Source organism: Chelmon rostratus, chromosome 8, assembly GCF_017976325.1.
Source record: "Chelmon rostratus isolate fCheRos1 chromosome 8, fCheRos1.pri, whole genome shotgun sequence".
Lineage (NCBI taxonomy): Eukaryota > Metazoa > Chordata > Actinopteri > Chaetodontiformes > Chaetodontidae > Chelmon > Chelmon rostratus.
In genome coordinates, this window is record NC_055665.1 from 20306096 (window position 1) to 20328820 (window position 22725).

Genomic DNA, 22725 nt, shown 5'->3' on the forward strand with positions numbered 1-22725 from the left:
AAGACAATGTCCGGCCTCAGATTACTATAAACTATTTCCTGGGGCACAACTAGCTTTCCTCCCAAGTCGACCTGCATTTGCCAATCATCAGCCCCTACCAGGCAGCCACCTACCTGCTTTCTCCCTGACTTAGCAGCTCTATTTTTCTCCCCCTCTCGAACAAACTGCACACCTAACCTCTTCTTTCTAGAACTTCCAGAAACCTGCTTCCTTCTCTGCGGCTAAGCTTCTCAGCACCTGATTATGCCGCCATGTATACCGGCCTTGTGATAAGCTAATTCTACAACCTGACAAAATGTGCTTTAAACTTGCTGTACCTGAGCAGAGTGGGCACGATTGATCGCCCTGTACCCAGAGACTTAGGTTCTGCGGGGTTGGCAACACATCGTATGTCGCCCCTATCAGAAATTTAATACGGCCTTCCTCCATATTCCACAGGTCCCTCCAACTAAGTTTCCTCTTCTCAACACCTTCCCAATTCAACCATTGTCCCCGTTTGGCCTGACCAACTGCTTTTGCCCCCCTTAACAACTCCTCCTGCCTACGCACCTGTTCCACTACAAGCTTTCTTTTCTCCTTTAGACCTGCTTTATTCCACACTGGTTTGCCTGGGCCAAGCCCAAAGCCTCCCCGGCCAAATTGAACATTTCCTACTATTTCTGCATGCCTAAGAGCTGCCTCTGCCTCCTGCACTGCTGCCCTTGGGTTCCATTTCCTCCCCCCAGAAGGATTTGGAACCACATTGCTAACCAACATGTCCTTACTCCCAAATAACAAAAGTTCTGTCCTAACCTTAGTGCATTTAAACTCCTCTGTTAGACTGGATACTGGCAGCTGAAGCATTCCTTTCCCATACAAAGCTACATTGCTTAAGCACCTGGGAGCACCCAACCATTTTCTAATATAAGAGCTAACTAGCCTTTCCATTCTCTCTGCTACAGATAATGGGACTTCATATACTGACATTGGCCACATTAACCTAGGATACAAGCCAAACCGCAAGCACCACAACCTCAGTTTTCCTGGGAGCCCTGATTTATCTATTATCTCCAGCCCTTCTGCAACATCCTTTCTAAATTGCACAACCTGTTCAACATCATTCAGGTCCACATTATACCACCGTCTTAGACTCTTGACTGATTTCTCCCGAATTGTTGGGATTTCCTCACCATCTATAGCAAACTTCCTATCACTTACTTTCCCTCTGTATATTGAAATACTCCTTGACTTACTAGGCTTAATCTTCATACTAGCCCACTTGAGATTCTGATTGACTTTATCTAACAACCTCCTTGTACATGGCACTGTTGAAGTTAGCAGTGTCATATCATCCATATAAGCCCTAATTGGTGGAAGACGCATTCCATTCTGCCGTCTCTCCCCACCTACGACCCACTTGGAAGCCCTAATAATTACCTCCATAGCCATTGTGAAAGCTAGCTAATCTACGTCGACTACAAATACTGTTCAATCTCTGATTTCGTTGCTTTAAGTTTTGTGACGAGGCTAGGGAGCAGGGCCCAAGGCAATAGCGAGTGATCTACCACAAAGCGGTGACAATCTGGCAGATCAGGCACAGGTGTGCGCATATCCTTGTACAGAGCCAAAAGATATGTGAATGGTTGGCGTTCAGAGTACAAAATGTTCTGTGGTTTTACAACACACCGATACTGAATGCATTACATTGCCTTGTATTAATCCACTCAGGCCAAATAGTGCAAATAAATGTTTAACACAATCGGTAGGCTTATGGCAATGCTAAAAGCATTTGGGGGGTGAGAAAGTCACCCAGCGTAGCCAGTAATGGCAATGCCATGAAAAGCAGCCCATATCAACAGAGGTTTTCACTGAAGTATGAGTATGTGTGAAGATCTCCAGTCATCTCAGTCAATACCAGAAAAGCAGACTCATTTAATCCAACTACTTATTTCTCTTCTTTTATTTTCAATTCACAAGAAAAATGTCATGATTTGAAAGATTATTTATCCAGGTCAAGAGCACTACAGCAAGTAGCTGAACTCAGTAATAGTATTGTTATGTCCCCTGTGGCCCGTCGTCCCAGCTTACACTTTGAAAAGAGAGGTCTTATCTCTTGGCACCAGCTGAATGATGGTAGATGTTTTACAGATCACGTAAATGACTATAGCGTCAGTCTGCCAGTAAATTCTTGTATCATAAATTTGCCTTCAGAATGATCTTGATTTAGCCTTTGGAGCAAGTGAATGAGCAGGCCAGTGCTGTTGAACAGTAACCAGGGGCTAAGAATTAACCTCTAGTGCTGAATCCTCATCTGTATTTATAGAACACTGGCCTTTGTCCTCAGGGATTAGGATGCTCAGAGGAGGCTGGGTGGCGCAACACGTAGGTTGTTTGAGTGTGAGCGTGTGTGTGTCTATGCCTGTCATCTTTAATTGAGCACACTGCAGCAGAGGGACAGCAGGACTATGTCAGGCTGCATTTTCACTACTCTTTCAGGCATACACTTGGCAAACAGAACCTCTGAGTCCAGTCTGTGAAGGATTTTTTAATGTGGTGAAACATCACACACAATAAATGAACAATGATGTGATAAATTTGGAGGCACCCTTGGCCCATTCCTAAGGCACCCCTGGCTGTCGTGGCACCCACTTTGGGAACCTCTGCTGTAGTCTACACTTCCTCAGCTTCACCCTCCTGCTCTTAAACCAGGCATGTCAAACTGATTCCATAAAGGGCTGTGTGGCTGCAGGTTTTTGTTCCAACCTAGGACGAGCACACCAGACCAACCAGTCAACATCAAGGGATCACTTAGTTATCAGCTGAAGACTGAGATCAGCTGATTAATTGACTCCAGCCTGGTGTGCTCCTCCTTGGTTGGAACGAAAACCTGCAGCCACACGGCCCTTTATGGAATCAGTTTGACATGACTGTCTTAAACCATTTAATTAGTGCCCTGCCCTAATGCAAGAAACAATCAAATATTATCTTTATGATGCTAATATATCTTAACTCTTTAATGAAGATTTTTAAAAAGAATCCAAACATCATGCAGACTGCAGTAGACTTTATTGAAATAAACCTATACTAATGCATGCAGTGCACAGCCAAGCCAAAGAGAAAACACTTGATCAATAATAGCAGCCAACTTTGACACGATCATATGAATTAATAACACGGATTGTGATGTCACACCACAGATTACATATCTCCTGACAGACAAATGGAAGGGATCGGTGATCTACAACTCACGGACAACAGGCAGAGATGAGACTAGTCTCATTTTGATTGCATTTGTTCATCATTAGAATCAGCCTTAAATCTTAAGTCTTAACGTTCAACATATATGACGAGAGACTAATGTGATTCCTAGATTCCTGGTACACACATTGCTAAACTGGAATGACTTTACAGGCACCATTCAGAGAACATTGAGTGTATTTTCCATTTACACAACTTAAAATTACTTAAAACTATTCTTTCTATCACATAATCATTTATTTTTGTCCGAATACAGATACATACAGTACAGGGTGATTATGTTACATCTGTGTTTCGAATGAAGTCCTTGTATAATCCCAGTGATTGGTAATAAGAAACAAATAGTGGTCCTATGTACCCAAAAAGTCTCATAATTTCATTCTCATCCAACTGATTTACAGTGAAAGAGTGATTGTCTATAAGACACTATATTAATTCATTGAAATTGTGTAAAAAACAATAATAGCAATGACAGGCCATTACCTGTCATAAATTAGACACAACTAGTTTTGCTGATGAGGTCAGAAAACCATTAATGCACTTTATCCTGATATTAGGAGCATTATTAGTATTATTTAACATCGCATCCCCTGTGAAGACATACAATTATAGCCACACTAGTGTTGTGATAAATTCATCTTTGTCGCACTATTACAACCCAAATTAATTTTAATCCCTCACTTAAAGCGTCTCACTAAACATACACGAAGAAAAAGCCGTTTTGTATGAGCACCCACAGAAAATCGCAGACACACATGGACTCAAAAATTACTTACACACACACACAATGTGCAATACATTCATTGCGGAACATGAATTCAGCCAAAACCAACCAAACCAAACCTTCAATTCAACCCAAAACCATATTTTACACATAGAAGACACAGAAGCGGCATAGAGAGTACAGACAAGTCAGCATGGGGATAAGTGCATTATGATGAGGACAATAACATACTCATACATTAAAGAGTGAGAGAATAGAAGTCAATAGAGGGAGGAGTTGCAGATAGAAAGTGCAATATTTGGAATCTGCAACCTTTCCTTCTATGCACATTTTGTTTTTTGCAGATGTGTAAAAGTTTTTTTCACATACACAAACTTGCTAAATCCAAAACAATCAGCATCTAAATGATCACTGTGTACTAGACTGGATAACTTGGCTGCGGACAGAAACACACCTGATTCTAAGCGAACTGGGAAATCATTGTTCATTGTATATATGACATTTTACATCGTTAACATAAAACTCAGGATTTTTGTCCTAATTTTGGTCCTCATTTCAGCATCAGAGTGGACAGCCCCTTCCCAGCCTTTCGGTCAATTAGTGGACTCCTGCAAAAGCTCAAAGGTCAGCTGAGTGATGTGGCGCCATGCTTGTTGGATGTGATGTGACTCGGTAGAGCGTGCGCAGATGGCGAAGCGCAGGACAAAGCGGCCGGAGAGCTGGCAAGGCACCAGGTGGATCTCTCTGCTTTTGGTGATCTTCTTCAGCAAGTTCTTGTTCAGATCATCGGAGCCCTGAGAGCAGGGGGGCGAGAAGAATTTAGCTAAAGTTGTTTAGATTTATAGTGAATTTACTGAATGTTTGCTAACTGCCATGTGTTCAGCAATAAACTGACTCTTATGGTATGATACTGTCATCATACAATGACTAATACCACATCACAAGCGAAAAAAATCTTATATGTAAAAAATGATTTCATAACTCATGTAGCTGACTTTTATAGTACATGCATATTTGGCTGTTTGAAAGACAGCTAAGATGTATAAGAAAGACTGGACCAGTACAATATAGACACTGTGTGCATGTCACCTCTGATTCAACATTACTAGTGTAAATTAGAGACCTCAGGTTTCCTTTGAAACTTATATTATATATATATTGAAACAATATTTGAGAAGATGAGGAAATAATTTTTTCAAGGTTTTCTTCTGCTGCAGCAGTTGGACCTCTTGTCTCAGATCTGCGTGTACATCTCTATTGTGACCTATCTACAGTGAGTATGAAATGGGTTTACGGGAATTTCGTAAAAGACCACACAGTACTTATCTAGTTATAGTAATTCTTTAATGTTGGATGCTGTTACCTTGAGCCTGAAGCAGACCAGTCCCATGATGACCTCGGCACAGATCTCAAACCTCTTATCTGCTCGGACCAGACTCTCAAACTCCTTGGCCAGGGCCACTTGCTGTAAAGAGAAGACACAGATCTTCTGTGTAAATGTACCCAGTGATACACTGTGCTTGTAGATGAAAGTACACTTGCACTGCGCTTAACATCAATTTGTTTTAATTAGTCTGCAGGGATCTTCAGCACTGTCTAATGTTCACTGAGAGGGTTTAAGTAACAGCATTTAAGAGGCAAGTTAAAGGGCATGATTAGTAAGAATAGTACTAAGCTATATACAGTGTAACAGAGCATTTACTGGTTTGAATATTAATTTCAAACCATTGCCTCACCCTTACGTATGACCTGAGCAAGAAAATCTCATGCAAGCAACTATCCCATGTAAAAAGGGCTGTAATTTCTATGATTTCCACTAGATGGCAGTGCTGTATCATCACATGGCACAGTGCTTTCAGTCAAGCAGACCAGAGGACTTCAGGATTTCAGGCTGTACCTTCCTACAAAAACCCCAGGAGCGTAACACTTTAACATGGACTAAATGTAGCAATCTGTAACTCTTGATAGCCAGACGCATGTAACTAGATTAGTATCGTAAGGAGTAGTACCCACGCTGTTACAAAGCACTGCCAAGCCACTTCTTTTCAAACAAGTTCAAAACAGAACTCCATAACCATGAAAAAGTCTGTATCAAAATCTGCTCTCAGGAAATGCTGAATAATTTTCAAATGGCACCGTTCAAACATGCTCTTATGACAAAATGTATCCGTTTGTGATCAAAGAGACCACTGGATGCATCACCGCACGTAATCACAATTATACAGACCAACTTCAGCTCTCCTTTTCCTGCCTCGCTAATGAAGCCAAACTCTGGCCTAACTGACCACCACCTTGTTTCCTCATACCCAGCCAGTAAGTCACCGATGCTCAGACGTCTTTACAAGCTAATATACTATAATGACCTCATTGTCTGTTTGCTAATTACTGTATGCTACGTAGGATACACATTCTGGGTATGTTTGTCATGAAAGTGCTCGATTTAACAACTTCTTTTGCTCATGGGGCATTACTCATTAGTGTTTCTAAAGAAAAAAAAAGCAAAGTAGAATTTAAATGTGTTTTTGGAAAGAGGAAGCTCACGGTCAGTACATCACACAAGCTGTATTTCCATTTGAACATATTGTGTGACTCTCCTAGATTTAGCTACAAACAGCTCAAACAGTTCTATCTAATCTAGAGGACGGATGTACAGTAGTCATGGGTTATAGCTGCAGGGATCAATGCTGCTTCTGCTTCATTTAAAATGAAGAGTAAACACAAAACAGGCTGATTTGATTGACAGAGCAGACTGGAGGGAGGATGAGGGATATGAGAAAGAGAGGCAGGCATACAGGGGTGAAGCAGCGAGAGGAAACGGCAAGCAGAAATGGACGGGCATGGGGGAGGGAAAAGGAGGACAAATGTCGGAAAATATTGCTATAAACAGAAGCTACAGAGCAGACATATGTGACTGACAGGATATGCTGATGGAGGCAGAGATGAGGGACTTTAGTGGTAAGGAGGATTAACTGGGGTGAGGTGTGTGTGTGTGTGTGGGAGGGGGGTGACATTTACCATCAAGACCAGGCACATGTGATTGTTAGAAGTGTTCTTTTTTTTCCCCAGGAGTGTTTAAGTTGGAATGAGACACAAAGAGGACGAAGAGGGGAGGCTGGACTGCTCACCACTGTCAGTGATGTGATAATCTTTTAGCCATTCATAACAAAGCACAGGGGAGTCCAGGTTTGGATTAAGTTAATAACACTACAGAACTACTGATGATGCTAATAGCAAATGGCTGGTTTTCAAACACATTTTGTGGAAGCATTTTCCCTAAACTGTAAACAAATACAGCACCAGCAGACTAGTTAACTTGTAATGCTGCCTGCCTACAAACAACACTCAATATCATTAAGCAGCGGTTAGAGAAATAAATAAATACTGCTGATGAATCATCACTATATATAAATTCAATTTAGTGTGGTCTAGCTGTGCTAACTTATGCATGTTAGTGTTTGGATCTAGAGGATTGTGCGTTCATTGTGTTCAGATAATATAATTAGAGTTTTGTACGCTTTAAAATGAAGGTGATTTCTGTGTGGAAATGTTGGGTCATGCATGTGTGGATTACAAAAGAGGATCTAAAAACAGAAATAATCAGTATTCCAACCAGGAATTTAAGGGCAAAGATACACATGGACAGAGAAAACCGAGTGGATGGTTCAGTTTGTCTCCTACCTTGCGTATATGAGCCTGCAGGCCTTTGAGTCCATACAAACGGAAGACAAACCACAGCTTCAGCGAGCGAAACCGTCTCCCCAGTGGAATCTGCCAATGCTGCAGGACAGAGGAGGAGGGTAGGAGAGTGGTTATAGCTGGAAGCTCTGCAAGTTTAATATTAACCAAGGTCATTTGGTTTCTTGCATAAAGCTAAATAAATAGTAATTCATCTTACCCTGTAGTCTGTGACCAGGCCTGTTGAAAGACAAACAGTTCAGGAATCAGTTAAAAATGTCACATCACATACAAGTGTGCCTTCTTGTGCCTCATCATTAGCTTCAGCGAAGGATCTTTTGTAAAGCTGCTGTATTTTGGCAGTGTGTTCCATTGTCCAGGTGCTGCAGTCATTGTACCCACCCCCCAAACCTTCTGATCACAGCGTTGTCGGTTCTGACAGATCATTGGCTACAGATAGCTCATCTCTACAGAATGGGGGCCTGTGTTAGCTGGTGCTAATAACCACTAATTAGATTGAAGAGTCCAGATTGTATGAGCGAAAGCTTTTGTAAGGTGGGAGGTAGCTGTTTGTCTTTCTCGCTGTCTGCTTATCTGTCAGAGAAATTATAGTGCTGATCTGTGCCCATCTGCAGGCTAGGAGTACGTACACTGCCACGGCATGCTCGATGGATGGGGGAAGAGACCACTCCTATCAGGATGATTCATCTTAGGCTAAAGGTGATCACTCAGAACAAATTTGTATTGATTTGCAGTGATCTTTCCCTGTTAGGAGACAGTGGACACAAGCCATGTCAGGAAAATGTCCCATAGCATAAGAGAGCTCCCCTCACTGTGGGGGTCAAGCATTCAGGCCTGTACCAATCTCTTGATGTAAGCCACACATGCTCTTGCCCATGTTTCCAGAAAATGATGAAGGATGACTCGTCTGGCCAGATCACTTTTTTCCACAACTCTGATGGCTTTTGCGCCGCTGACCTCTCAACTGTGCATTCATCTTTGTAATGAGGGGTTTATGCACCGCAGCCCTGCTATAATATCCCTCTCTGTGTAATTGTTGACGCACTGTTCTTGCTGACAGTCTGATCACGTCCTGCCTTGACATCCTCCGTCACCTGAGGAAGAGTTGCTCCTCTGTTTTTGCTCACTCATGCAAAAGCATCACGGCCATCGAATGTGAGCTGTCGACCACAGTTTCCCAACTTATATTTACTGATGTCTTTCCCATAGATCTAACTGTCACACATTCACCTTCATGCCTGTGTACATCTGCTTTAGGCTACACTACACAGCATTTTAAGATAATTGGTCTAATGCTTCAGCAGTGATTGTGTTCATTTTGCCTCCAGTGAGTACACTGACCATCCTCACACTGTGAACAGTAAACCAGGACACAACTGTTCATTGTTACGCAGTAAACTGCAAGTTTGATCCACCTGATCTATGATCATTGATTCAAATCATTTCAGTGAAATGCGTCTACCTGACTCCTGGTTTTCATGTTTCAGGTAGAGTGGCTCCATCTTGAAGGCTCCAATAATGTCCGTTCTCCTCTTCACCCTATTGATAAGTAATTACAAGCAGTCTTTACACCACTTCACTGGACCATTTAATCCTGCAAAAAATCTTTTAGAGTTGTATGTTGGAAATGTACAAATTCAGAAATCTTAATGAAAATTGTGTTTTTTACTTTGGAAAACATGCTTGTGGCCCTTTAATATAGATTTCACATAATATTTGTTAATAACTAGTTTACTGCCCACATGTGATATGTAAGTTAGCATGCTGTACTAGATCAGCCAGTATAGCATTTCCTGTAGCATATCGCTATACTGCATAACTTACAGTCATGGTTGTACATGTGCCAGACAACTAAAGCAGAAAGATATCTCAATGGCAGCCAACAGGTATCATGTCGGTAGTGACCGACTGGTTTAAGAACCTCTTCCCTTCACCACGTGTCGAGGTTTGAAATACCTCAGTTTCCATCTTGTGCAAAGCATGTCTCGTTTTGTCCGCTGCTGACAGAAGGGGCAGATGGAAGGCGTAGGTCTATTTTTACTGAGCAAATGATGGAGGTGTAGATGGATATCAGTTTTGTGATGACACTAACAACTCATTGTTGCTGTATGGGAACCGTGAGTCACTCTGAGGTGAACCGCTAAATATTCTGACAAATTAATAAATATGACAGGTGCTGAAAAAGCATGGCTGACATGATGGTTGAGCAAGATCTCCACATCCACACTAATCATGTACCTTGCGTTAGTACTGCTGGATTTTATTCACAAATATAGAGTGCACAGCTTACCACATTGCAGAGCAGTCAAAGTTGACTAACATCCACTTGTGTGGGTTGAAGTTGAAAGAGTCTGCAAACTTAAAGAGAAACAAGAAAGAAATAGTAATGAAGCCGCACTCTTTGATGGCAAGGGAATGACAGGTACAGAATAACAAAAAGTAAATAAAACTAATGAGCTGCCCACAGCAAAATGAAATGTAAAAATAATTATAATGTATTTATTACTTATTTGTTATCATTTATTAATTTAATGATACAATCATAATTTTCATGTAACATTACCACAATTTGTAAAATATGTATTTGCAAAAACACACACTTCAACACACCTTTATTTACTATTTGTGACACAGAGACAACCTTTTCACCAACTACATTATCCAGACTAAAGCAGGCACAATTTATTTGAAATGCAAAAGAGGAACATCCTGCCAACAGCTCGCAGTGCACATGAAAAATAACCCTTTCCTGTCAGGGGTTTATTCAAAGGGAGACGAATCTTTCTAATCTGTTCTCATCTTTTTTGTTGGCTATCTTTCGTAATATCCTTTTCTCTACCTCCATAAATGCAATAACAGAGCGGTGGAGAGACAATGTGAGACAGACTCCTGGCTGACAGTTGCCATGCTGACTGATTCAAAGGGGGCTGGTTGCCTTCTCATATCCTAGCAACCAACCCTCCAGCAGGGCTGCACTCTCATCCTAAAAGACTGGGTACCTCCTTCATGTCCTCGTCCAATCGTTCCCATTCATCTCGGAATGTTTCAAAGTTATATACTATAACTGCAGTATAGAAATCCACAACATATTAATGCAAAGGGTTTGAATAAGCATGTTTCCTGAAAGGAACATCCTGAATCTCAAACTCCCATTGCAGTCAAAATACTTGAAAATGTAAAATTGCAAGATTATGTGAAGAAAATGTGTTACTGTACATAGCAAATAGCTGTTTTAGAGCTAACTCTAAGTAGGTCCTGTTACAGTCTGGTTTCTCCTGTCTCCCCACCAACATTGTTTGAACTTGTGTGTCTAATAAACAGTGATATATAAAGGTCTAACGCTGCCTCAGGAAATTACTCTGTCCTTATCTCTGCGTCTCTGCACAGCTTGGGGAGCAACAGCTGCCTCGGCAGCCTCAAAAGGCAGATTGATGCTCCTGCGCTAATGCCGATTGTTTGGCCTATTACTCCCTCTTGCGTGCTTCCTCCTTGACATTAACTTTATGCCACTTTCAAACAGAAATAAAGCAGCTGGATATAATCAGTATGCGGTTAGTGTTTGCTTTCACAGATGTTATGAGAGATATCTCACAACCAGTTGAACAGAAATAGGTTGTCCTGTCATTCAGCAGCAACATGCACCTTTGTACTTGGACCACACAAACCATATTAATTCCATCTGGCACATGCGGGCATGATCAGGGTTAAAAACCCACTATGTCATTTTTCTCATGAGAATTCTTGAGGCAAACTGGTCATATAAAATTTTGCCAAGAAGCTAAAACATTGTTAGCAAAACTTCTACTTACTTATTAGTAATTACTAATTGTGTTATGTTGTTTGTGCACTGTATGAGTGTGAGTGTTTGTACATTTTTACACACCTCAACACCATTCAGCAAAGGCCTGAATTCAGGACAGATAAATGCACTGCCAGCATATGCTGCATCGATGTGCATCCACATATTTTCCTCATTACCTGGAACAGACAAGAAAAAGAGAGTTTGTTAATATGTGTAAATGAATTGCTTTTGTCAATCCGAATTGAATATTATATAACGTTGGATGTATGATGAAGGAATGAATTACTACAAAAACATAGATTGACAAGTAGTTCTTTCAGAAGAAAAAAAAATTGAAGTAATTTGTTGTTGCTGTTGTTGTTGTTGTGTTACATAACATACTTGGCTTCAGAAAATACGAGTTTCTTACGTACACCCAAACATCCCTCTCCCTCTTGAATTAAAGTTTGTGTTGTGAACCTAATAAAGCCGACAGGGCTTTGCAATCCTTTTCCTGTTGTGAAACAGAAAGATCGAATGTGTGCTGCTGCGACGGTTGACTCACATAAGGGCCCCAGCTCGGTGATGTGGTCAAAAGCACATGATGGAGTGGTACCGAGAGTCGCGCAGAACTGAAAGACACAAACATGCAAGTCTATGTAACACATGTAACATGATGCTTTGATACAAGCACAGATAGAACATAGATGTGGATATCAGTCTTGATGCACAGATGACTCAGAGCCACTGGACCATTGCAGCCCCCTCAGTATTGTTGACTGCTGTTGATTGTGATCAGTAGGTCCAGGTGAGACAGGGATTATTGTCCTTAACCAGACAGACATAGATTAGGTTCACCAGAAACAATGTTATCCTCCAACAGAAGCCTCAGGGTGTGCACAGCAGCACCACAGGCAAATTGTATCATTGTGGCTGTCAACTCAGTGGGTGGTTGTGTCGGCTGTAATGTTTACAAGTGTTACAAAAGCAACCCAGTGACAGACTCTTGTAACTCAATGTAAAAATGAACAGTATCTAATGTCACAGGTGTTGCTGTCTGTGTCTGTCTACGTGCGTCAGCTCTGTGATGGTTGGATGGACGCGCTTTGTCCTTTCTTACGTAGAAAGGGATGAGTCCGGCTGCTTTGTCCTCCTCCACCATCTTCTTAAGCATGTCCCCCCTGACAGCAAAGCTGTTGTCTGTAGGAACCTTCTTCATCGTCACTCCTCCAATCAGAGCAGCACGCTCCACTGAGGAATGAGCCTTAGAAAGAAAGAGACACCACGTTTGTGAGGAAGGCAATGTAAGCAAGTCATTAGTTGACAGAGATGAATCCTCTCCTGATAGACCTGTCTATACAGGTGATTTCATATCTATGGCTACTCAATTCATTAGGATGGGATAGTGTTCATATCAAACCATGGACAACCAGATTCCTCTTGAAACACACACATATATGTATACACTCACACGTATAGTATATATCCTCCTATGTGGTTGAATTTTGTTTGTACCAAACTCACCGTACCATAATCAGCCTCAGAGTTTCAATCATTTATTCCTGGTTATCTACAACAAAACACTATGCCAAAAAGAAACACATACATGCTCTTCAGTGGAAAAACAACAAACTGCTCTCCCTGTAAAGGTCTTCGCGGCCCTCAGGCGACTCCCTAACCCAATCACAAAGCCAGCCTGGTATTAAACCTGATCAGAGCTAGCTACTGCCTGACTGACCCTCTGTTTCACCCAATCACTGAAAAACCCGCTCACTACTGCTGAGGTGACCTTTAATGATGATGATGAGTTCACATGGACTGTTGTCAAGTGAGCCATTTACAGAAGTCCACATATTTGCATAAACCTTGCAAATGCCCTGTTTTCTTTTGTTTAACAACACTGGCTATTCAGTAAGCTAATGTTTCTGTCGTTTAGTACAGCTGGAAGTTCACATGAAAACACTGATGGATGCATTTTTAAACACAATGATCTAGTCATATCTGAAAATAGCAAATAATAAAACTGTATGTGTAAAGTCAGAAATTTGGGTAAAATAAAGAGAATCAGTTAGGGTTAGGGTTTTTGTGCTCACTTGCTCAGAGGTATAAGCCACCATTTTGGAGAGGATTTCAGCCTCTGATTGGTTGGAGTTGGACGCCTGGGCCTGTCGGATTGCTTTACAGCGGGCAGCGAGCAAAGACATCAGGGTTGCCTCGCTGGCTGTGCTCTGTTGGAGAAATAGAGGGGATGTGTAAACAATGCAGCTCCATTGCCGTAGATTGCACACCAAATCTGAATGTGACCTCAATTTACAAAAACAAAAAATTCAAATACATGGAGTATTTCAGGACTCCCTGATTTTTGACAATGGCCTGTCGGTCTGTGCTGCACTGCTTGTTGGCTGCTGCAGTTCAAAATGATCTCATGAACAACCTACTCAAGACCAGAATCAAAGATAAAGTCTCTGGTACACATGGTGGGTATGGTAAGAAAGAAACTGATGAACTGGAATTCAGAACTCAACCAATAAACAGTAACTAAACTAAACACTTGTTTTACTTTAACCAGAAATGTTGATGGTATGTGAACTGTCACCAAATATAATAGGAAAGACAAACAAAACCACGATGATGAAACTATGGCTAAAACAACCATTAACAGGCAGGTTTAGATTAGTAAGCTCTGGGGCAGTAATGGTGAAAATGGGGACGAATGGCATGTTCTCACCCACTTTGTCACACACCTCCACACATCCTCATTAGAGAAGGAAATTACAGTAATCAGAAACTGTCATGAGTCATCATCCAGCCAGCCTGATACAGGGAGAATTGTTTGAGGCTACATAATGAAGTGAAACGTGGTCTATGAGGTATCTGGGGGCATTACCACAATAAGAAAATCAATGAAATGTTCAGATCGCTAAATCAATAAGCACAAATCACTCAAGCAGGCTGACACAGGCCAGATGTCATTTGTGTCAAAACAAATGCAGAGTAAAATTAAGCTCTACAAGAAGTTAGGCACCCACAGAATGGATGGATCAATCAACCTATCCAGCACATGGTGTATCAGACACGTCTGAAACTGAACAAAGAGGAAACCTAAAGCTTCCAAATTTACTCAACCATACTTTCTCCTGCTTACAAAGAACTGTGAGATGTAAATCATCTCTGAATCTGGTAGCCCCTACCAGCTCTCATGCATTTTCTACCCACAAGTAATAGTGAAGTACAGCATGTTCTGCTTCAAATGTAACTGAGCAAAATAAGCCATAAAACCTGTTACAAATGCTCACTTCGCCAGCTGAAAAGAGAAACTGCACAACTGCACAGATAAGAAATGATGTTTCTACTAAAGACGATTCATGCATTAAAAGAAAAACTATAAATAAAATTATTATATAAAAACTATAATAACTTTATGTAGAAGGAACCATAGAATGAGTAGTGTCATGTGCAAATTGTCGTATTCTACCAGCAAAGACTAGGGACTAGTGAAAAGGTGAAATCTAAGGTCCCCAGAGGGTCTTTTTGAAACCACCCCATTTCCCCTTTGGGTTGGTATAATGTTTACAATAATAGCCTGGCAATGGGCTGTCACAACACTCATTAGCCCTGCTGCGGTGAAAAGAGCCCTATTGGTTGCCATAGTGAGCTGGTAAGCTGCACTTAAAAAGGACAGTGGCGAGACAGAAACAAAAACATGAGCACACACATAAACCCACCCTCACGCTCAGGTAGTCACCATAGAAGAGGCATGAAATGATCTGTCATCAGAGTGCACTCTCATGCTCCACTACTCACCATTCCACGAGCACGCACACACACACACGCACACACACACACACACACACTACATAGATAGCATCCTCTGCCGCTGTTACTGCCTTTCCGTCAGTGGAACACTAAACTGATGCTTTCCCTCTTGCCGCACGTAACAATCCCAACACCATCACCGTCATCTCTGTCTGCCGGTGGATGACACATTAAAAGGCAATTTCCTGCCAATTTTCAGCTGGTGTGAATCCGGGAGGTAGAGAGATGACAAATCAATAGTACACAAATTGCTGATGAATATGGGTTCAGGGGCACTTAGTAGTGACTGTGTATTTTTATGAGAGCCAAACTGGAAAGGAAATACAAATACTACAAAAAAGGAATTTGTGTGGGCCCTTAATTTGAGCCCTTGACTTTGTTTTAAAAGCAGAAGAGTATAAATGTGAGCAGAAGTTGGTTTGACTCATCGGACTGCCTGGGAACATATTTATGCAGGAAGTACGCAGGCGTGAATTCACACAAAAGACACTTACCTGGATGACACCTCCTCCATGACCGTGAGTCCCAGCTAAAAAATATTCAGGCAGTTGCAGCATCTTCCCCAGCCAGTCTAACATCACTGTCTCCAACTCTGTACAGGCTGGGCTGGCAGCCTGAAAGCATGCACCCAAAATATAAAGATCAATCAATCAATCAACCAGTCAATCTAAATGAAATCTTAAATTGTTGTTTGCATATAGATATGGACTAAACATGCAGACAGTCTTGGCTCAGATGCAGATCCACAGCAAGCATTTGTTACCCAGGAGAATCCAATGCAGCCTATGGCTCCACACAGCATGTCGGCCAACATGGCAGGGTAAGAGGAAGCAGCTGGGAAGTAGGCAAAGAAGTATGGGCTGTGCCAGTGGGTGATCTGGAAGAAGAGGAAACATGAAAATATGTAGTTAATGTGAAAACCAGACCAACCGTTGGCCTTCACTGAAAACAAGTTGTCAAAGTTATCGTTTACCATTTTACAGTTTCAGAAATGAAAAATGCTACTCTTTTTTAAACAGTTATCAATATTGTTCGACTAATTGGTTTGTGAAAGCTTCTAGGCAGCCTCCATGGCCCAACAGGTCACTGGAATAATTACTGGAGTAATGTGGAATAGTCCTCAGTCTCAGCAGAGGTTTCCCGCCAAAGACCACAGGAGGTGTTCCCTTTCAGTAAATTCACTTTTTAAAACACATATAGTGTGGAATATCACGCTCCTGTGTGGCCTGACTGACAACATCACCTCACAAAGAAGTTATCTCAGTGGCCCCTGTTGGTCTTATGTCTGGATCAGACTCCACAATTTTTTTGTCTTTGACGATGGTTACCGTGTCAGATCTAATAGTCACAGTGCCATAACCTCACATACACTCACCTCACATTTTATTTCCATAGTTATTTATTCTACAAGGACAGGCTTGGCTGTGTTGGCTGCATCAAACAAGCTAAATCTGGTTTTAGTAGCCAGCTAACAATATGCTAGCATTTGTCTTTTTTGACTCGGTCATGGTTCTCCCTCGAGGAAACGTTTAATAGGCAGGGGTACTGTTGCCACAGCTCAGCAAACTTTTCCTCTCTTTCATTGTCCCACCTAACAGCAGCAGCCTCAGCATCCCTCCTCCTCCTCTTTGCCATGGTTACCCGACTGCACTCTGGAGAGAGCACCTGATTGGTGAACGCTCAGGAACATGTTGTGGGAGACGACACACTTGACGTGTCAAGACAGAAAATTCTGACATGCGAGTCTTTTCTTCAGGGTGTCATACAGTATCATGGGGTATCCCAGACGCTGCATGAAACGTCGTGCACATTCAGTGGTGACACTGGTATTTGGTCGGCCACGTCAAGATCGTCCCAAATTGGCTGGACTTGTGTAATCTGATCCAGGCATTAGCTAGTGCTGTCTCAGTTGGTGAGTGTGATTATCCACAGAGCACAAATTTTGAGTTTTATGCTCTGTTTCCAGCCCAGTACATCTGTCAGTGGCTGCGTCCTCTCCAGGGGGACGTGTTATGAGAAACTGGAGGTTGCCCACATTTGTGCCGGCTTAAATCTGGAATTGTTTTGGCAGGGTGATTGTGGACCTCTTTGGGACCTGGGGCAAATACCTTCTAGTCTTTGTTCTTTTCCATGACAAACCACAACATGCCTCTGGGAATGGATGCATTACCTCACCAATGGCCCAACACACTCCCGTATGCATTTCCCTTAGTGGAAATGATGCTGCCTGTTCTGGACAGGGTCTGTCCCTGGCACTGGTGGCCCCTCTGTGGCCAGCAAAGTCATAATATGCCAAGATAATCAGTCTGTTGGCAGCAAGGCTCTGGCGGTTTCCTCTCCACAAGGATGTACTCTCTTAAGTGGGTGGAGACGTCATTCATCCACACCAAGAACTGTGTCAGTTGCATACCTACTTGTTGACAGGTCCAGTTTAGCTGAGGGTCACCTCCCGATTGTGGTGGCAATGATCCAAAGTGTGAGGGCATCATCCATTGATAACCCTCTTTGCATTTGTTTCTTAAAGGGAGTCTGCCTGAGGCCTGTGGCTAAATCCAGCGTCCCCTCAAGGGATTTGGCTTTGGTACTTTAAGCTCTTTGTGGTCTCCCATTTGAGCCCATAGAGCCTATACTGCTTCTCACTATGACCTTCATGCTTCATGCTTTATCTGTGCATCCCTCTTGTACTCAGTTCACTTCGGATGGCTCCAAGGTTACTTTGCACCCGACTGGGACGTATTCACCTAAGATTGTCCCCACAGCCTATAAAATATGTTCTGTGTCTGTACTATGCACCTACATAGACCATACCTGTCAACGATGGCAAATAAGGGACATTTTCCTGAACTCACTACAAGACAACCACTTGCTTCAGAATATCAGAACAACAAGGATTGTGTTTGGAACTTCATTAAGTGACTACAGTTAGGTGGTCAGAATCAAATACCTGGTTGCAGAAAAAGGCTTAGAAATTTAGCACTTAGTTTATTTATGTACTTACTAAATGGGAGTGATAGCATAAATACCTTCATTGGTGGAGCATGTTTCTGTGCTTCTTGGGCTCGCTTAGTTTGACTGACCTTGCTCTTCATTAAGTACAATAAGCCTCCTCCCATTTGTTGAGATACTTGCACACACTTTTAGCCTTTTTGGCAGGTACTTCAAGGTACCTCTCAGATTAATCCTTCATCTTCTTCCTCTTCTTGATCTTCTTTTCCTTTTTGTTTTATTGGGGGGTGTCGTCTGACAGAATCACTCCTCATCAATGGATGTTACAGCTAATGTTTTACATACTGCCACATGCTGCACTGGAGGGGAATGTAGCAAATGCATCAAATAGGTAGTTGTGCCTCTTTTCTTTTAGAAAGGTTAAAAATATGGGAGATATATAGGAAAATATTTAAACTGGAGGACAGCGGAAAAGAAGGGTAAAATATAGGCGAATCCTTGGAAAAAGTGTAACATAGACCGTACTCAGATTGTGCATTTATGTGACCAGCTGATTGTCTACTTCGCTGTTCCAGCCAGGGGCAAAGTCCTGCCTAAACAGCGGCTTCCTCACTGGACTGCAATCACTCCCTGGCAGCAGAAGTCTTCTGTTACCTCATTGTGTGACGGCACTTTTAAGCAATAGAATAGCAGTATCATGAATCATAAAACTACTGTGCACTCTGTCTTTGTTAATGAGGGTGTTGGAGAGACACTGCAACCATGGTAAGAGGTCCATGGTGTGCAGACAAGCACATGACATACTTGTTAAATATGTCTTTCTATTCACCAACCAACACATGCTTGACAAGTACTGTGCTTTGCTGACCCTTCTCTACTTTCACTGACCACTCAGTGGAGATTTTCATTCAGGTTCCAACTTTCATTTAGTTTGTACAGTGGTAGGAAACTAGTGAAGTCTATGACGAAATGAGGCTTAAAAATCAGGCTTAAACCAAGGACCTTCTGGCTGAAGGAAACGGTGCTGTTAGTCAGTAAATCAGTAAAGGCAGACCCAGACAATGGAATTAAGTGATGTAAATAAAAGGGTTTATAGCAGGTACAAAGGTGAGTGAGGATGGAAGGCAAGGCAGAGGGTAGAGAGGCGATGGTGCATGGCAGAGCTGAGCCGAGCTGGATGGTAGCAAGCAGAGTTGAGATGAGCAGGACAGGCAGACAGGAGTGTGAGCATGGATGGCTGAAGATAAGCTTTGGGGTTTAGTAAGCAAGCAGGCAAAGCAGGTGGACTGAACGGTAGTGATCCTGGAAGTACAAGGAAACACGGTAAGTACAGGAAATGCTCGGAATATGCTGTTGTATAGCTGAGAGCGAGAAACTACCACGGTAGTTGAAACAACGATCTGGCAACGAGTGGGAGGAGATCTGGAGTAGATATACTGCTGAGCTCATTAGTTGATGAAAGGCAGCTGTGCAGGCTGGGCAGGTGAGGTGAATGAGCTAAAATCAGGGCGGAGTAAGAAGAGCGGCAAGGAAGGACACCATGGCCACACAACACACACAAACGCACATGCACACACACACACACACACACACACACACAACATCAAGAATGATTTCAAGTTACAAAGATGTTTTCATCATGGGACCTGAAAAAAAAATGTTTTATTGCACAAACACAATCTGTGCACTTACAAATCAGCAAAAATATGAGCTCACCCCTGGCATGATGACCCTCTCCACATCCTTCAAAACGTCCTCATAATTCTCAGCCTCCACTGGGGCCTCAGTGGGGATCAAGGAACGAAGATACCCTGGTTCCAAATCCGGGTAGACCGGTCGCTGTTCTATGTTCTCCAGGTAGTCGGCCACATAGTCCACCATCTCCTTCCCTCTGCGTCGAAACTCTGATACGTCCATGGCACCACTGCAATACAGCACAAAAACATTTCATCTGTCAAACACCATGCTGTTGATGTTTAATTGGCTGGATGTGACTTCTTGATAACTTATTTCAGGTTAAACTACCAGTGCCACCACAGAGTCAAACAGAAGGCAAATTACAAGGCGCACACCCTTTCACACACATTCATCATTTATTGACAGGAATGAGTTGATCATTGTAGAGTTAATCAACTTTATTAGGCCAAATGAGTTCTTCAGTCCTCTAATTTTAAAATGTAGAGGAACACTGAGACAGTTTCTATTAAAACTATTACAGTTTCGCTACGATGTGTTCCATACAAATCTGTATAGACACTCATATGACAGATTTTTTTATAATCAGTACACATTTACACATCTCAGGTCTGTTTGAAGTACATATTGTCCTCTTTATGGAAAAGGTGTGATATGAGCCATTTGGGAGCCATCACCCTTTTTGTCTAACCCAAATATATGTCAGTTCATTTTACCGACACTGTGGAAGAATAAGGCTCACTCAAAAACTGTGAGCTCAAAGTAAAATAGATATCGTACATGTTAATATTCAAGAAAGATACACCTGATTAAGATTCGACTCTTTGCATGATTTTAGCATGAAAATAAGTGTAATAAGTGTTTTTGTAATGGTTGATATGGCCAAAGGGACTACTAAGGGACTTTAATGCCATTCCTCTCTCAGGACACAGCTACAGTGCCTGGCTATTGTCAATATTAGCGTTGATTTAAAGTCAGCAAAGAGTAATTTAATTGTGTGTTATTTCCAGAACAGTAGCAGAACACACACACGCACACACAGCCTAAGCCATGCTCCTTGACACAGTTTGTACGCGCTTGCACAATTTACATGTATGTATGAGGCCTTGACCCTCTTACCACCACATTAAGCCAGTCTGATCACAGCTTAGTTTACCTTCACTTTATGGACCGAGGCGAACAGAAAAGCGAGTTGGCCAAAAGCATTTCCTAAACATGTCTACAAGTGTGCTGTGTTGATCAGTGTTATATACTCATTCTCTCATAGCACAGTGTGCAGGAGGACAATTTCATAAACCTGTTTAAAACAGAGCCTCATTTAGATTTCCTTCATCACGGTGACATATAATTCATGAGTGACATTTCTGAGCCCGTTTGTCAACTGCAAATCTTGAATACACCATATGTTAAAGACTACACCTGTTGCAGTCCTACAACAATAAATTAGGCTGCAGCAAAAAGCTTTTAACATATTCTCATTGAAATGACTGACACTCTGCCTGTTCAAATAGCACAGCAGCATATGAACATTGCCCCCTGCTTTATAGTGCCTTATCATTCAACAAGTGTTTCAATCTGCATGTCTTTCTCCCTTGTTGCGAAGCAGAGCCCTTATCCTCATTCTTATCTCAAATAGGATTACACATGTTTATGTGGATGTGCGTGTGTGCGTGCTTACTTACATTTTCAGGTGAGAGCTTCGGCAGCGGCGTTTGGATGGTGGATCCTCTCCTCTTCTTCAGCGTCCACAAACAGACGGCCAGACGGACGGGCACGTGGCGAGTGTGTTTGTGTGTGTAAGCAGGACAAGAGACATTTGCTCCTTTTATCTTGCCACTAACCACCCCCACCCCACCAACATCCACAAGGCCAGCCAATGGGAATGGGGCTCACGGCCAATACAAGGCAGACTAATTCACAAGGAGTTCCTGAAGCTGTGGTTACTGTGCCACTATACACACACACACACACACACACACACACACACACATACACATTCACAAACATGTGGAAATAGGCTTTCAAATACTTACATTATGTGTACACAGATAGGCATAGATGGTATTAAAATAATCTCATTAGTAGAGCCATCAATATAACATAACATATTATTATTATAACTACATTTTTGCAGTACTGGCTACGAAGCTAGAGAACCATACTCACCATAATTGAAATGACTTGTAAAGAAAGCAGGTTTTGTTTCAATTAATATGGGGTCCAACAAGCAACATTTTAATATAGATTATATATATATATAAATCATGGACAAGTTTTGAGTATCTGATTTGGACAAATACCATGAAACAACAAAATTACATGAAGTGAAATTGAAATATCAGTCAGTGTAGCATCACTTTTGAAGCATTATTATAACTTTCATTTTTGCTCATCTGTGTGTGTTGCAATGATCAGGTGATCAGGACACTCGCAGCACACACCATCACGTCTCACATCAGAATGCGTGATAAAATAAATGAAGGCTAATGTAAAAACCTCCAAGTTTTGAGAAGAGGCGGGTTTGTTTTAACTGTTAAGGTCATTTAATTCAGGATGTACAAACATGATCTTGTGGTTAAAAGCACACAGGATCCGGTACAACCAGGCCAGACGTATTGAATGTGTTACTGCAGGTTTGCTAAGCCAACACTCACAGCGTTCACCTGCGGGCAGCTGGCACGATGAAGTTAGAACCTGCAGCTGAACACACACAAAATTGGACAGATGACAGTGGACTTTCAGAGGATCCCACCCAACACTGCCCCCCAACTCGTTGCCTTTCAGCACCAGTCGTTGTTTCTCGGAAGCCGAACGGCCCAGCTTGAACTTA

The 22725-nt window shown here is 42.0% G+C and overlaps 1 protein-coding gene across 1 annotated transcript; it reads right to left on the reverse strand.

The window, feature by feature from the left end:
• Window positions 1–3028: 3028 nt before the first annotated feature.
• Window positions 3029–21688, reverse strand: ddc (dopa decarboxylase). Its single transcript, XM_041942403.1, has 14 exons — window positions 21578–21688; window positions 19917–20124; window positions 16018–16131; window positions 15749–15868; window positions 13532–13666; window positions 12559–12702; window positions 12004–12070; window positions 11541–11635; window positions 9948–10015; window positions 9120–9196; window positions 7857–7876; window positions 7640–7738; window positions 5325–5426; window positions 3029–4755 (listed from the first exon to the last, which is right to left on the reverse strand). The coding sequence occupies exons 2-14, from the start codon at window positions 20115–20117 to the stop codon at window positions 4555–4557; spliced, it is 1443 nt and encodes a 480-aa protein (XP_041798337.1). The 5' UTR covers window positions 20118–20124; window positions 21578–21688; the 3' UTR covers window positions 3029–4554.
• Window positions 21689–22725: the final 1037 nt, after the last annotated feature.

Coding starts and splice junctions, on each gene's coding strand:
- ddc (XM_041942403.1), bottom strand. CDS start 20,117: ATGGACGTATCAGAGTTTCGACGCAGAGGGAAGGAGATGGTGGACTAT. Junction 11,636..12,003: donor CACCGAGCTGGGGCCCTTAT/GTGAGTCAACCG, acceptor TGTCTGTTCCAG/GTAATGAGGAAAATATGTGG. Junction 7,877..9,119: donor ACATGAAAACCAGGAGTCAG/GTAGACGCATTT, acceptor GTCTTTCAACAG/GCCTGGTCACAGACTACAGG.